At 38.6% G+C, this 14,700-nt stretch overlaps 1 protein-coding gene across 1 annotated transcript in view; it reads right to left on the bottom strand.

Moving 5' to 3' along the window:
- LOC126249416 (bromodomain adjacent to zinc finger domain protein 2B-like) overlaps positions 1-14,700 on the bottom strand; it is a 352,537-nt gene that overhangs the window by 127,250 nt on the left and 210,587 nt on the right. Inside the window, exon 25 of the mRNA XM_049951070.1 lies at positions 4,912-5,221. Coding sequence (XP_049807027.1) covers positions 4,912-5,221 — 310 coding nt within the window. The remainder of the gene's footprint in view (positions 1-4,911; positions 5,222-14,700) is intronic.

Below are 14,700 nucleotides of genomic sequence, written 5' to 3'. Positions count from 1 at the left end.
GACTGAAGCATTTCATAACAATGTGTTCTACTGCTAATCTCTGTCTCCAACTGAAGCAAATAAATAAATAAATAAAAGATAATAAACCCAATAATAACAAGAAAGTAATGGTACAGAACAAAAAAATTAAATAACTGTTATTCAAAAAGAATACAAAAATGAATATTAACTTCATATCCATGCCTCATTACAACTTTGGGTTAGAATGGAGGTGGCTGCAGTAAGGGTATACAGGTTAAAAGCTATAAATAACTGGATTCATTTAGAATATCCAGAATTTCACACCAATATAGTAAATGTGGTAAATGTGAGAGGAGGAATGGACAGGGAAAGGCCAGCTGACCATACACTAAGTTCCAGCTACTACAGTACATGTTTGAATGTAACAATTGGAAGAAGGGTGCAGTGTATGAATGAACCATGACACCTTACAGGAGATGCAGTCCAGTTTACTGATGGCTCGAAAACACATGAAGGTGCTGGGGCCAGAGTAAATGGGATAAAGCCTAAACTAGAGACAGCTGTCTCTCTAGGGATGCTGGTCACAGTATTCCAGGCAGAAATATCCACTTACAGAGTGTGCATGGAGGAGAATTTGTCCACGTGCTACAAGGATTGTAGAATCTACATTTACTCACACAATCGAGCAGCTGTAAAATCCCTATCAGCCCCAAAAATGAGAACAAAGATAGTTGCAGAACACCATGCAGCCCTTAGGAAACTAGGAGAAAGTGACAGGTTAAATCTGCTGTGAGTCCCCGGTCACTCAGAAATTAGTGCCAATGAACAAGGTCAGGAGAGGCATGATGACTTCATTTATTGGACTGGAACCTGTCTTAAACATCACTTAGGCAATATTAGAATCACAACTAATTAGACAGATCAGAAGGCACCATGTAGAGTGCTGGACTAGAGTCCACATTAAAAAAAGAATTTTTTAAAATAAAAAACATGGCAAAGTAGCGATGTCTAAGTCTTGTTTCAGGAAAGGATCTGTAAGCCTGAACTTGAACAGGAAATATTATGGCTCAAATGGCTCTGAGCACTATGGGACTTAACTTCTGAGGTCATCAGTCCTTAGAAGTTAGAACTACTTAAACCTAACTAACCTAAGGACATCACACACATCCATGCCAATGCAGGATTCGAAACTGCGACCATAGCGGTCGCACGGTTCCAAACTGTAGCGCCTAGAACCGCTCGGCCACCCCTGCCAGTGGAAACATATTAAACTCATGGCAGAACTCATGACTGGCAATGGAACTTTAAGAAATGCCTACACATGATGGGTACAGAGGAATAAGTCCCTGAGTGTAGACTAACCTGCTTTACCAGAATGACAAGGAGATAAACAGCACAATAAACTCAGTTTTAGTGTGGGCAATGGTGGCCTAAGACCTCTGTCATTTTTGTCTCCCTGCATCAATCTAAACAAATTAAATCAATCTCATATACATCAGAATACACGTGTCTTACTTCCCAGACATCAAATTAGAAAGAGGGCAAAAAGACATACGAATTTAAAAATGTAGTTTAAGCTCTAGCTTTCATGTATTTATAAAATCATGATGACAAACAGACAGGTACAGGAAAAAGAAAAAATAAGAATTATGCATGCTGAAGGAAAGGAAATTTAGTCTGTATGTCATTATGAGAAACAAAAGATGCAGGGAACATTGCTCAAAGATGATAAGCCTTGAGACTGACACTACAGTGTAAGTGGCACGGATGTTGGGGAGTGAGCAAATCAAAAAACGTGTTGTGCTTACATAATAAATTTTTGCAACCTTCTTGCCTCATCATGCTCTGGCCCCAGTAATTAAAGAAATGTGCACCTTAAAACTACGGTACTAAGAATTCCACAAACAAAATTTATGCCCTTGATTGGCTCAATATAACTACTTACTTGCTTCACATATGAATACTACACACCTTTTCACAATACGCAATACACAAAAAATGTGAGATTTTATTCAGGTGTATTCTAATAATGTGAAATATCTCAACAAGCTTCAATTACAGCTTTGGCTCATTGTAGCATGATATGGACACAACTGTGGATGAAGTAGACATCACTGTCTGTAACAAATGATGTAGATTCATTAGATTGTATAGATAACTTTCTCAATGTTTGGTGAGTTGTTTCTGGTCATCCTGCCAAATTTTAATTGGGTCAATGGGTCAAAACAGGGAAGCTTTATTGGTTCACTAAGACATGTGATTACTCTTGAATTTTTATCTTTCTATCTGTCACAGTTTTAGGTGATCAGGTATGAAATCTATCAGCTTAGGCTTGTAATGTTGCAGGTATCATTAACATGGAGAAGAGAATCTGGTTGTCCAGCAAGTCAATGAAGAAGTTCCAATTAAAGTACCATTATCTGAACCAGATAAAACATTTCTGAGTAATTAAATCTCCACTAGACTATTACAAAGCCAGCTCCTACTTTTCCAATTCATTTCATACAGTCTTCCAAACATGCTTCCTGGTGCACATGAGGAACATCATGTTCAGTACAATTGATAAAATGTGATTCACCTGATGAGGCAACATGTACTGAACCTCCAAGCTCCACTGTTGACAATCATTAGCTCACTCCAATGGGGAAAATTTGTTCTTAGGAGTGAGCAGAGAGCTTTGAACATAATTCCTTTCCAAATGCCCATGCACCCAAAGTGTCATTCTGAAACAGGCCTGGCAAATCAGTGTTGTTGTTGGGCAGGACTACTTGTGTCATATCAAATTGATTTCTTTGTCATGAGCCAGTTCATTATAATCAAGTCCCAGTTACATTTCTGAGGTGAATTCCTTTATGATTAAGTTGTTTGTTGCTGGCACTAAATTTGTACACAATTACATGAAATTATCCTCTGAAATATGCCACTTCCTTCACATCATGCTCTTCACTACAGCAGAATGAAATCACTTGTTTTTGCTACTCTGTCACATTAGTTTCGTGCTGGATGTTACACATGGTGAACAAGACAGACACTGTGGTTATGTCACCTCTATGGACACAATAAGAATAAATTAAACAGCAGGTTAAGATGTTACATAACATCACTTCTACGGTTTACAAAATCCGTGCGACACAATCAACAAAAGATATTTTGGATCAAGCACAAAGTTAAATTTCCCTCCCATTCTGACAATCACATATACACATTCCTATTCCATTTTGTTCTACATCGTCTGTAGGAGGTAGAAGATGCTATTAAGTTAAGCATTCCATGTTATTAATTTTTTTATTTGTTAGAAATAACAAGTACGTGATTTAAGTAATCAAATAATGCACCAGTTATGTATTTTTTCATGCTTAGCATGCAGCATTTCAAGAATTTATTCTCATTGTCAAGTGCAAATATTTACATAACTATTTTGTATGATGTTTGCATGTGTGTTGTTCTGCCTCTCTTATAAGGTACAATGCCTCCTCCATTACACAGAAAACCACACACACACAAATCATCACTCACACTGTTTGATTGTGAAAGCAAAATAGGTCCAAAGCTATACCTTATAACTTCAAAAATATGACTACAGTGCAAGAGAGGCAAAACAACAAACATCACACAAAATACTTTTGTAAATATTTGCACTTGACAATGAGAATAAATTCTTGAAAAGCATTGTCCTAAGCATGGAAAAAATATGTAACTGGTGCAGTCTTTCATTAATGAAATCATGAATGATACAGTTGCAGGCTTTCAAAAAACTTCAATTATGATTAATGAAATTAAAATTACTTATGCATTATGAGCTTTATTTTGCTGCAGAAGAGCCAGTACATAAATAAAAGTATTTTTTCTACCATAAGTTTCCCATACTGTAAGTACCTAGAATAAGTAATAAGAAGAGGAGGCTTCTACGTGGGTTCATGGACAGGGACCTGAGGGAGAGACTAGCAAAATGCTTTATATTGAGCATGGGATTATACAGAACTGAGGTGTGGACACTGATGAAACAGGAAAAAATAAGAATAGAAGCATCTGAGATGTGGATCTGGAGGAGGATGTAGGGGATACAATTGATAGATAAAGTGAGAAATGAGGAGGTGCTGAGAAGAGTGGCGGAAGAGAGAGTAATTTTAAAGGAAGTCAGAAAGAGGAAACATAATTGACTTGGATAATTGATGAGAAGTGATTGTTTACTGATGGATGTTATGGAGGGAATGAGGAATGGTAGAAGAAGACACTGAAGATATCAGATAGTGGATAATAAAAGGACAGGAAACAGTTATGAGAAAAAGAAGAAGTGACTTGTGAAGATCTGCCCTAGGGCAGAACAGATGACGATGATGATGATGATGATGAGTAGCTATAAGCAAGAAAAGGGTGATGCCCATAAAGAGATTATCAGTTCATAATCTGTAGCTACGTAACTGGAAGATAAAAAAGGTCTTTAATGGTTTTCCATAAACAAACAAATACAGCTGATTTAAAGAGTTACAGAGTGACAGAAGCATGATAGACAGCAATAAAAGATAAAATTTATTGCTGGCCTGTTCGTAGATGAGTTTTCATATGATCAAGTTCCACATCTAAGCAACGTGTTAGCTCAGTATACTCAGTATCTTATGAAAGAAATAAAACGTGCCACTGGTAACTGCTAAGAGAAGAACAGGTAAGTCTGTTATGGAACTCATTAACATTTGTTAAAGAACCAGATAGCACACAAAAGGACAGAAAAACAAACAGTATGAATATTAGTTGCATACAAAGCAACTGAGAGTCAAATGAAGTTATCAGATAAATAAAAAAGTAAAGATATCATTTTAAAAATACTGTTGAAAGCAAATTCAGTAATTATCCTTGTATAAACTGTTCATTCATATCAAAACAATCAAGATAAATAATTATTGTTGGACAGATGCAGCAGAAAGACAAAAAGGAACACAGAGACTCACTCACTTTCTGAGTTTAGTATCCATTAGCCATCGATCCTTCCTTAGCTGTCCAACTGTTTCAATAGAGTTGTCAATCTGTCGGAGAACAGCTTTGTTCTGCAACAGTTCATTGCATAAAAAAGACAATATGCTTGCTTTTTGTGTTGGGTTCAAAGCAAGGAAAGGCTTTTCATGCAGCCATTCAGACATGCGCCATGTATTGTTTTCATGCAAATGTTCGAAGAAGGCAGCATTTTTGCCACACTGGGGGATGGGTTCACCATACGTATTGTGGTGATCAGACTTCTTTTCTCGATCTCTCTCAAAATGTAACCCTGTAAACAAGAAAAATCAATAGGATATTTTCTGTCTATCTCATATAGTAAGACTAATAAATAATCATAAAATAAAACACAAGCACATATTCTATGAGGATAACTCAGTTATGAGATAACTTTGAGAATACAAGGCCTTCTTGATATAATCAGTCGCTAGCACACAAGGGAAGTAAATACCTTACAATAATGTAGTTTAAAAATATAATTATATACTTGAAGTGGAAATGAAATGAACCAGACAGAAAGTCAATTAATCTCCTAGAAATTCCACGTATAAAGGGCACTCAAAACTAAATCGTTGAACACTTTGAGAGGTGGTAGTACTCATGGAACAAGAAAAAAATGTCCAATAAACATTAGCCCGAAAATGCATAGTTTCTGCAATAAACATTTGCTTACAGGTGTTCAACATGACATCCATTCATGACATTGCACCCCTCTGCCTTCCAGCACAAGAAGTGGTAGACCCTTTGAAGTATACCTGGTTGTTGTTGCAACTGCTGGCACACACTCAAGATGCGAATCTGTAGTGTCCACACATCATTAATTGGTGCAGCGTGGACCAATTCCTTCAAATGTCTCCATAACCAAAAGTCTAGAGGACTGAGGTCTGACCAAGGTGTCCCCCCCCCCCCTGACCAATACAGCAGTCCTGAAATGTCTGCATAGTTGTTCATGCACATTGTGACGAACTTGTGCTGGTGTGCCATCATGCATGAACCACATTTGTATCCGTTGCTGCAATGGCACAGTCTCCAGAAAGGTAGGCAATATATTAATGAAAAAGTTGAGATAATGTGCCACCATTAACCTTTGTGGTAGAGCATGTGGCCCTATTAACCTATCGCCAAATACACCTGTCCATACATTGATTGACAAATGGTGTTGATGCCTTCTTTACTGAACTGCTTGGGGATTTACACCTGCCCATACACGCTGATTATTGAAATTCACAACTCCATCTCTTGGGAACCCTGCCTCATTGGTAAATAAAATGTGAACTGTGGATCTGCAGCACACTTCTGTAACAGCCATTGACAGAGCCACCGTCTGCATTGATCCTGTGGCCGTAGGGCCTGAATGTTCTGTAGATGATATGGGTATAGCAATTGCTCACGAAGTATCCCCCAGATAAGAATGTGAGATACGCTTTCTGCTGCTGCTAAGTGTCGCACGTTGGTCCCAGGGGTTTCTTCCACCACATGTAGCACACACTCCTCCATGTCAGGTGTGTGGACTGTGCAGGGCCTTCCACTGTCAGTCTCCCAATGTACAGGGGTGTCTGTGTCTCTCAGATGCTGGAAAAATCTGCCGAACAGCTTATCAGAGGGGATCCTGGATTTTTCATCATAAAGGGCACGGGCTCACAGCCTGCATCCATCTGCTAAACTATAGCACAATATCATATCCGCCATTTCACTTGTTGGGTAGTAGGCTTTCATTGCTAACAAGTGGTGGAAGAGAGAAACTGTAACGTACTACACCATTTGTATGTACAAACAGCACAATAACATAAACACATAAGTGAATCCATGTTTAGATGAAGGTAAAACACCATGATACATACCCCGAGTTCACAGAACTGTACAATAAGGCATACAAACACAACAAAAACTAACGTGGCCTTCAACATGACTTGAACCACACAACAGACTGCAGACCACCTTATAGTAGGTAGAGTACTGTAAGTAAGATATCATAATACTCTGCTAGCACATTTGATGGAGCACCAATGCAATGACTGTGCTAAAATACGCAACCGATCATCGCGCAGCCCTTCCTATAAACATATGTTTATCTTGGAAAGTATGTGTTTTCCGGACCCATGTTCATTGGACTTATTTTTCTTGTTTCAATGAGTACTATCACCTCTTAAAGCATTCAATATTTTTTTTGAAGACCCTGTATCATAAATATTTATAAATTTTGTTGTTTCATTAATTAAAATCAGACATTCAGGAAAAGTGAAACTTTTGAAACCGAATGAAACAAAACAGGATTTCTAGTTTTCCTTTTCCAGAAAACATAAGTTAAAATCACTAATAATATAAAAGATTTTGTAGGGCAATGATTTTGAGTGGAAACCAAATCTTGAATAATATAGTTGAACTAAAACCAGAAGGAGTAATGACTTCACACACAGATTTGAAAGACAAACATAATGTCTACTTAAAAAGGTAAGAGTTGTTTTCCTCATTGAATTAAATCCAGCCACTACTAAATTTTTACTTAACATGAACCACATCCCGTATCTCTTATAGAGATAAGTCTATAGGATGCGGAAAGGAGTCAAGGATTTACATTTCATTTATATACAATATACGAGGTGTGGCTAGAAAAAAACCGGACTAGTACTGGTGAAACAATAAAACGAATGCAATAAGGCTGAAAGTCGCGTGGCCTGTCACGTGACTCTCATTCCGCCTACTGCTCGAGTTTCATCTGCCTCCTGCACTCAGTCTGCCCGTGGCGTCTGTTTTAAGTAGTTGACGTTTTGTCTGTGCATCAGAAAATGTTGAGTGTACAGAAAGAACAGCGTGTTAACATCAAATTTTGTTTCAAACTAGGAAAATCTGCAAGTGAAACGTTTGTAATGTTACAACAAGTGTACGGCGATGATTGTTTATCGCGAACACAAGTGTTTGAGTGGTTTAAACGATTTAAAGATGGCCGCGAAGACACCAGTGATGACACTCGCACTGGCAGACCATTGTCAGCAAAAACTGATGCAAACATTGAAAAAATCGGTAAACTTGTTCGACAAGATCGCCGTTTAACAATCAGAGCAGTGTCTGAGTTAACAGGAGTTGACAAGGAAAGTGTTGAACAAGTTTACCGATTTTTTCAATGTTTGCATCAGTTTTTGCTGACAATGGTCTGCCAGTGCGATTGTCATCACTGGTGTGTTCGCGGCCATCTTTAAATCGTTTAAACCACTCAAACACTTGTGTTCGCGATAAACAATCATCGCCGTACACTTGTTGTAACATTACAAATGTTTCACTTGCAGATTTTCCTAGTTTGAAACAAAATTTGATGTTAACACGCTGTTCTTTCTGTACACTCAACATTTTCCGACGCACAGACAAAACGTCAACTACTTAAAACAGACGCCACGGGCAGACTGAGTGCAGGAGGCAGATGAAACTCGAGCAGTAGGCGGAGCGAGAGTCACGTGACAGGCCACGCGACTTTCAGCCTTATTGCATTCGTTTTATTGTTTCACCAGTACTAGTCCGGTTTTTTTCTAGCCACACCTCGTATGACTCTACTTTATGAACTATTACTTTGCTAAAATTAGTTATACGGTAACATAACACACATTACTTTTGGAAGTCCCTACAAGATATCTTATACAGAGTAAGAGGAGCTACCCACAAGAAAGTTCTTTAATTGAGTCTTAAACTTCAGTAGGTCTATAATACTAACAGCACATTTGAAATCAAGCAAGATTGTAAGAGATGGAAAAGAGCCACTGTGGTACAACAACCGAGTTAGAAAACCGCTGCAGAAGCAAAGGGAATTTCACAGCAAACATAAACATAGCCAAAGCCTTGCAGACAAACAAAAATTACGCGAAGCGAAATGTAGTGTGAGGAGGGCTATACGAAAGGCGTTCAATGAATTCGAAAGTAAAGTCCTATGTACTGGCTTGGCAGAAAATCCTAAGAAATTTTGGTCTTAAGTCAAAGCGGTAGGTGGATCAAAACAAAATGTCCAGACACTCCGTGACCAAAATGGTACTGAAACAGAGGATGGCAGACTAAAGGCCAAAATACTAAATGTCTTTTTCCAAAGCTGTTTCACAGAGGAAGGCTGCACTGTAGTTCCTCCTCTAGATTGTCGCACAGATGACAAAATGGTAGATATCGAAATAGATTACAGAAGGATGGAAAAACAATTAAAATCGCTCAAAAGAGGAAAGGCCGCTGGACCTGATGGGATACCAATTCGATTTTACACAGAGTACACGAAGGAACTTGCCCCCCTTGTCCCTAGAAGAGCGTAGCATTCCAAAGGATTGGAAAAGGGCACAGGTCATCCCCGTTTTCCAGAAGGGATGTCGAACAGATGTGCAGAACTATAGACCTATATCTCTAACGTCGATCAGTTGTAGAATTTTGGAACACGTATTATGTTCGAGTATAATGACTTTTCTGGAGACTAGAAATCTACTCTGTAGGAATCAGCATGGATCTCTAAAAAGACAATCGTGTGAAACCCAGCTCGTGCTATTCGTCCATGAGACTCAGAGGGCCATAGACACGGGTTCCCAGGTAGATGCCCCGTTTCTTGACTTCCGCAAGGTGTTCGATACAGTTCCCCACAGTCATTTAATAGACAAAGTAAGAGCATATGGACTATCAGACCAATTGTATGATTGGATTGAAGAGATCCTAGATAACAGAATGCAGCATGTCATTCTCAATGGAGAGAAGTCTTCCGAAGTAAGAGTAATTTCAGATGTGCCGCAGGGGAGTGTCGTAGTACCATTGCTATTCACAATATACATAAATGACCTTGTGGATAACATCGGAAGTTCACTGAGGCTTTTTGCGGATGATGCTGTAGTATATTGAGAGGTTGTAACAATGGAAAATTGTACTGAAATGCAGGAGGATCTGCAATGAATTGACGCATGGTGCAGGGAATGGCAATTGAATCTCAATGTAGACAAGTGTAATGTGCTGCGAATACACAGAAAGAAATATCCTTTATCATTCAGCTACAATATAGCAGGTCAGCAACAGGAAGCAGTTAATTCCATAAATTATCTGGGAGTGCGCATTAGGAGTGATTTAAAATGAAATGATCATATGAAGTTGATCGTCGGTAAGGCAGATGCCAGACTGAGATTCATTTGAAGAATCCTAAGGAAATGCAATCCGAAAACAAAGGAAGTAGGTTACAGGACACCTGTTCGCCCACTGCTTGAATATTGCTCTCCAGTGTGGGATCCGTACCAGATAGGGTCGATAGAAGAGATAGAGAAGATCCAACGGAGAGCAGCGCGCTTCGTTACAGGATAATTTAGTAATCGCGAAAGCGTTACAGAGACAATAGATAAACTCCAGTGGAAGACTCTACAGGAGAGACGCTCAGTAGCTCGGTATGGGCTTTTGTTGAAGTTTTTGAGAATATACCTCCACCGAGGAGTCAAGCAGTATATTGCTCCCTCCTACGTATATCTCGCGAAGAGACCATGAGAATAAAATCACAGAGATTAGAGCCCACACAGAGGCATACCGACAATCTTTCTTTCCATGAAAAACATGAGACTGGAATAGAAGGGACAACCAATAGAGGTACTCAAAGTACCCTCCGCCACACACCGTCAGGTGGCTTGCAGAGTATGGATGTAGACGTAGACATAGAAATGTTATGGCAGGTTGCTCAAAATATGTATCCTTGTATCTAATTTCTTCCTCTGCTAATGTTAAACTCTAGAAGTCTTTATAAAGTTAGCTTTTTTGTTCCAGTATCATAATCATGCCTTCCACTATTTTTGAGAAAAGCGGAAAAATTGTGAGTATTGTGAAACAAATGTGAATTAATACGTTTCCTGAAGATGATCTACAATTAACATCAGATATAATTCTTAGAACAGGAATCTGTGTTTTGATAGTATCATCATCAAAAGCCAAATTTCTCCTACCACCCAAAAAAAAAAAAAAAAAAAAAAAAAAAAAAAAAAAAAAAAAAAAAAAAAAAAAGAAGCTCTTCAGTGAATAAATATATGCAAAATGAACCAGTTTCTGTGTATTCAAATCATATATAGCTATAATCATTAGTATTGCAAAAATAGTTGATCTTATCAGCCTATTTAATTCTAATATGTGGGTTTTACAATTCAGAGTGTCTATCTCAATAGTTGAATGGTCAGCGTGATAGACTGCCGTCCTAAGGGGTCTGGGTTCGATTCCCAGCTGGGACGGGGATTTTCTCCACTCAGGGACTGGGTGTTGTGTTGCCTTCATCATTATTTCATCCCCATCCGGCATGCAGGTCGCCCAATGTGACGTCGAATGTGATAAAACCTGCACCAAGGCGGCCGGACCTGCCCCGGGCCTCCTCGCCAATGATGCCAAACGCTCATTTCCATTTCCATAATTCAGAGTCTGAGCTGTATGTACTGCCAAAAACTGAGCACTATCTACTTCTTATGTTTTATACTGTTTGCATAGAAGATGGTCTGGTCTACAGTTTCTGGAATTCTACAAGGAGGACTGAACTGTTGCTGAGTTTTCCAAATTTTAATGATAACTTTTTTCCTTATGTTTACAAACATTTTGCTAGTTACCCTTTCAGTAAGAGAACTGGAAGATTTTTAATTCTTATTCTTGAAACAACTACAAAAATGAAATAGTTGCATCATTTTACAATGTAAGCATAAGATCATCTATGTGCATCAGAAAACAGCACCCAAAATGGAACACTGTGGTATATCAATTCTTCTGTATCAAATTCAGGAAGCTATTGTAATTTTTCCATCATGTAGATAAGGTAAAAGCTATGAACCTGCTGTGTCTAATATTCCATAAGATATCAACGTCTGCAGTATCATATCATGGTCAACACAATCTAAAATGTTAGATTCGTAAAATATTCCTTAATGGTAATAATTTGTGTGTATCTATCAAGTACATTCAAATACGTCACTCCTGAGAATATTCCTTTGCACTAAATGTTAGCTAATCATATTGTGCATGATCAAGGAAAAATAAATAAATAAAATACAGACAATGATAAGATGGGTTGGTAATTCTTAACTACTGTTATTTTGTGAAGCGGCTTGACAGTGGTATATTTGTGTCTGTGTTTGGAGTGACATCTCACGGCAATAATGAGAGCTATGATATGCTCAGCTACAGAGGAGGCAGTATCTGGTGGGAAAAGCAGTAAAGTAAACAGCTGCCACTACATTAGGGAGTGGCAAAACCTGATCAGAAACTATAGATATTATAAATTAGTTATATCAAAAACTGCATGGATATTGATATAGTTTTCATTAAGAGGCTGACTGATTCACAAGGAAGGTTTATGTGCATAATTTATTCCATCTACACCAGACAAGTTGTTCAGCAGTGGACTGTACCACCTTGCGACACATTTTCATTGTTGAGAGCTGTTTGCAGTCTTTGTCTCCTAGGCATAATGTCCTGTGGGTGACGAAGCTGCACAGGAAGGCCATAGTGGCCAGGGAGATAGTTACTAATGACTGTCTGAACAGGAAGGTTGCCTGGTGGAATAGTAAATTGACTGCTGCATGTGGTTAGTGAGTGATGGCTCCAAGGGCGATTGACCTATTTGGAAAGAGGCGGCACAATGGATTACTGATTGTGATGGTACCTGCAGCAAACAGTTTTTCTCCATCTGTCCTGGAATACAGTGTAGTGCACTGTGCTGTGAATTTACAAAACAAAGCTTCTTAACAAAACTTTGGTGCACCTGTTTGTCAGTATTTGGATCCCCAGGAGGGAATATGTTGAGAATTGATGCACTCCACTTGGCCACATATGGAACGCAAGTGGTACATTCTGGCTGTTCTCTACCTATGGCTTCCTAACTGTACCACTCGGCCACATATGGAATGCAAGAGGTACATTCTGGCTGTTCTCTACCTATAGCTTCCTAACTGTAGACTGCACTTTGGTCAAGGTATTTTTCATAGGTCTCAGACTTGAATGTGTCAGGATGACCCTGGGGATTGTTTCCAGACTGATGGTGCTGGCTTCAAAAGTGGCCTAGAACAGTGCTTGCATGCTGTGCCACTCCAGATTGAGTACAGTCATTATGGTTATGCACTGGGGTCAGTGGTATGATGGAACTTGTTGTCACTGTAGCTGTAGTGTGTGAATCGCACATTGTCTGTTTGTAAGGAATTGCATTTTGGGCTAGAGTTAACCCTCGTGTCTTCAGTGTTAAACTTACCTAAAATTCTGGTTTGCAGGGGTGGGCAGGAATAATTACCTCCTATAAGCATTTATTTTAAGCAAGAATTTTGTTGTTGTTAATTAGTTGCATGTTATATGTGGTTGTCTCAGGATTTTGGAAGTTTAGGTGATTCTGCACAGGTTAGTCATTTTACAAAGTGTTATTTTAAGCTCATTCACTAGCATGGCTGTTCAAGTTTTACCTCTGATATGGGAGTGTGTAATTAAAATATTTTGTACCTTACATGTGTGGGTAGAAGGAATTTAGCTGCCCCATGCATGAGAGCATGGTAGGGATTCAGGGAGGGGGAGTGTAACCTTATATCTTGATTAAATTCTAATGTGATGTGACCTATCTTCGAATGTGCAGAGTGTCCCTTGTGTATACCAGTTAAATGGATGATCAGCAAGTACCATATGCAATTGGCTACCTGTAAGGTACAAAGCAATGCTCATTTCCTAGTACTGAAGGCAGCTATTCATTGTTTTCAGTGTAAACTATCAAGTCAGCCTACATATTTGGAATATAAGTAGTCATTATGGCCTGAAGCTATTTAATTTTTATTCTCATAATTTGTAATACTTAGTTAATAAATGTTGACTAGTGATTCTCTGCTTCATATACCCACATATCTCTCGCACTACCAGCCAGTGTAAAAAAAAAAAAAAGCTGGTAGCAGAGCAAAAGGACCGTAGCTGTTGTGCAGAATGACAGATAAAAACACAAAGTATTCTTCCTGTTAACAGTGTTCAGAAAGACCAGTGGTGTTGTGTGAGATAGGGCTTATTAGTGGGAAGAAAACTGATATACAAACTTTGCAGGAGGGGTATTTAACAACAAGGAAATACTGATGAATTGCTACAACAATTACATCAGAATATAGGTGAACCTATTGCTACTAAGTTACACACAGACAAAAGGTAAGTTTGGCTGTCACTACATTTCACATTACCTCTAATGAAATGCATAAGAGTAGAGAGCTATTTCTTCATTTTAGCTTAACTAATAGTCAGGTTAGGAGGTTCCAAGCTTGCTTAGATCTTTGTATGGGAATGTTGGTAAGAATTGGTAGGCTTGGCTGTTGGTGACATTAGTAGATTACAATTATAAATATCGGAATTTAGTCAGTTGGTAAGTGGGGTTGCCACCTCAGACATGAAAATGAATTATAGTACCAGAGTGGAGGCATTGCAAACTGTGCTTTTCACTTGTGAAAATATGTTTGCCTGATTATCAAACCCCTTACAAGTGTATTTGTCAGAATCCCTATGAACATTAAATGAAACAATAAGTTCACTGTTACCAGTCACCGTCACGTTTCTGGAAGATTGTAGAGGTATTTTCATGCACAGGTATTTACTTGGGATAAAATGAGAGACCCTAATACTCTGTCATTGGCTGTCACTGGCAAACAATATATGACTATACTGCCCAACCATATACATCCTGTTTTTTAAAGATACATGTCTGCAACTCAACTGCTCATTAGTGTGTGGCACTCACTCAATTACAATAAAGTTGGCTGAAAGAGTCTTTGCCTA

The sequence above is a fragment of the Schistocerca nitens genome, chromosome 3, assembly GCF_023898315.1.
Source record: "Schistocerca nitens isolate TAMUIC-IGC-003100 chromosome 3, iqSchNite1.1, whole genome shotgun sequence".
NCBI classification, from domain to species: Eukaryota; Metazoa; Arthropoda; class Insecta; order Orthoptera; family Acrididae; genus Schistocerca; species Schistocerca nitens.
This window is presented reverse-complemented; position numbering and strand designations above follow the sequence as displayed.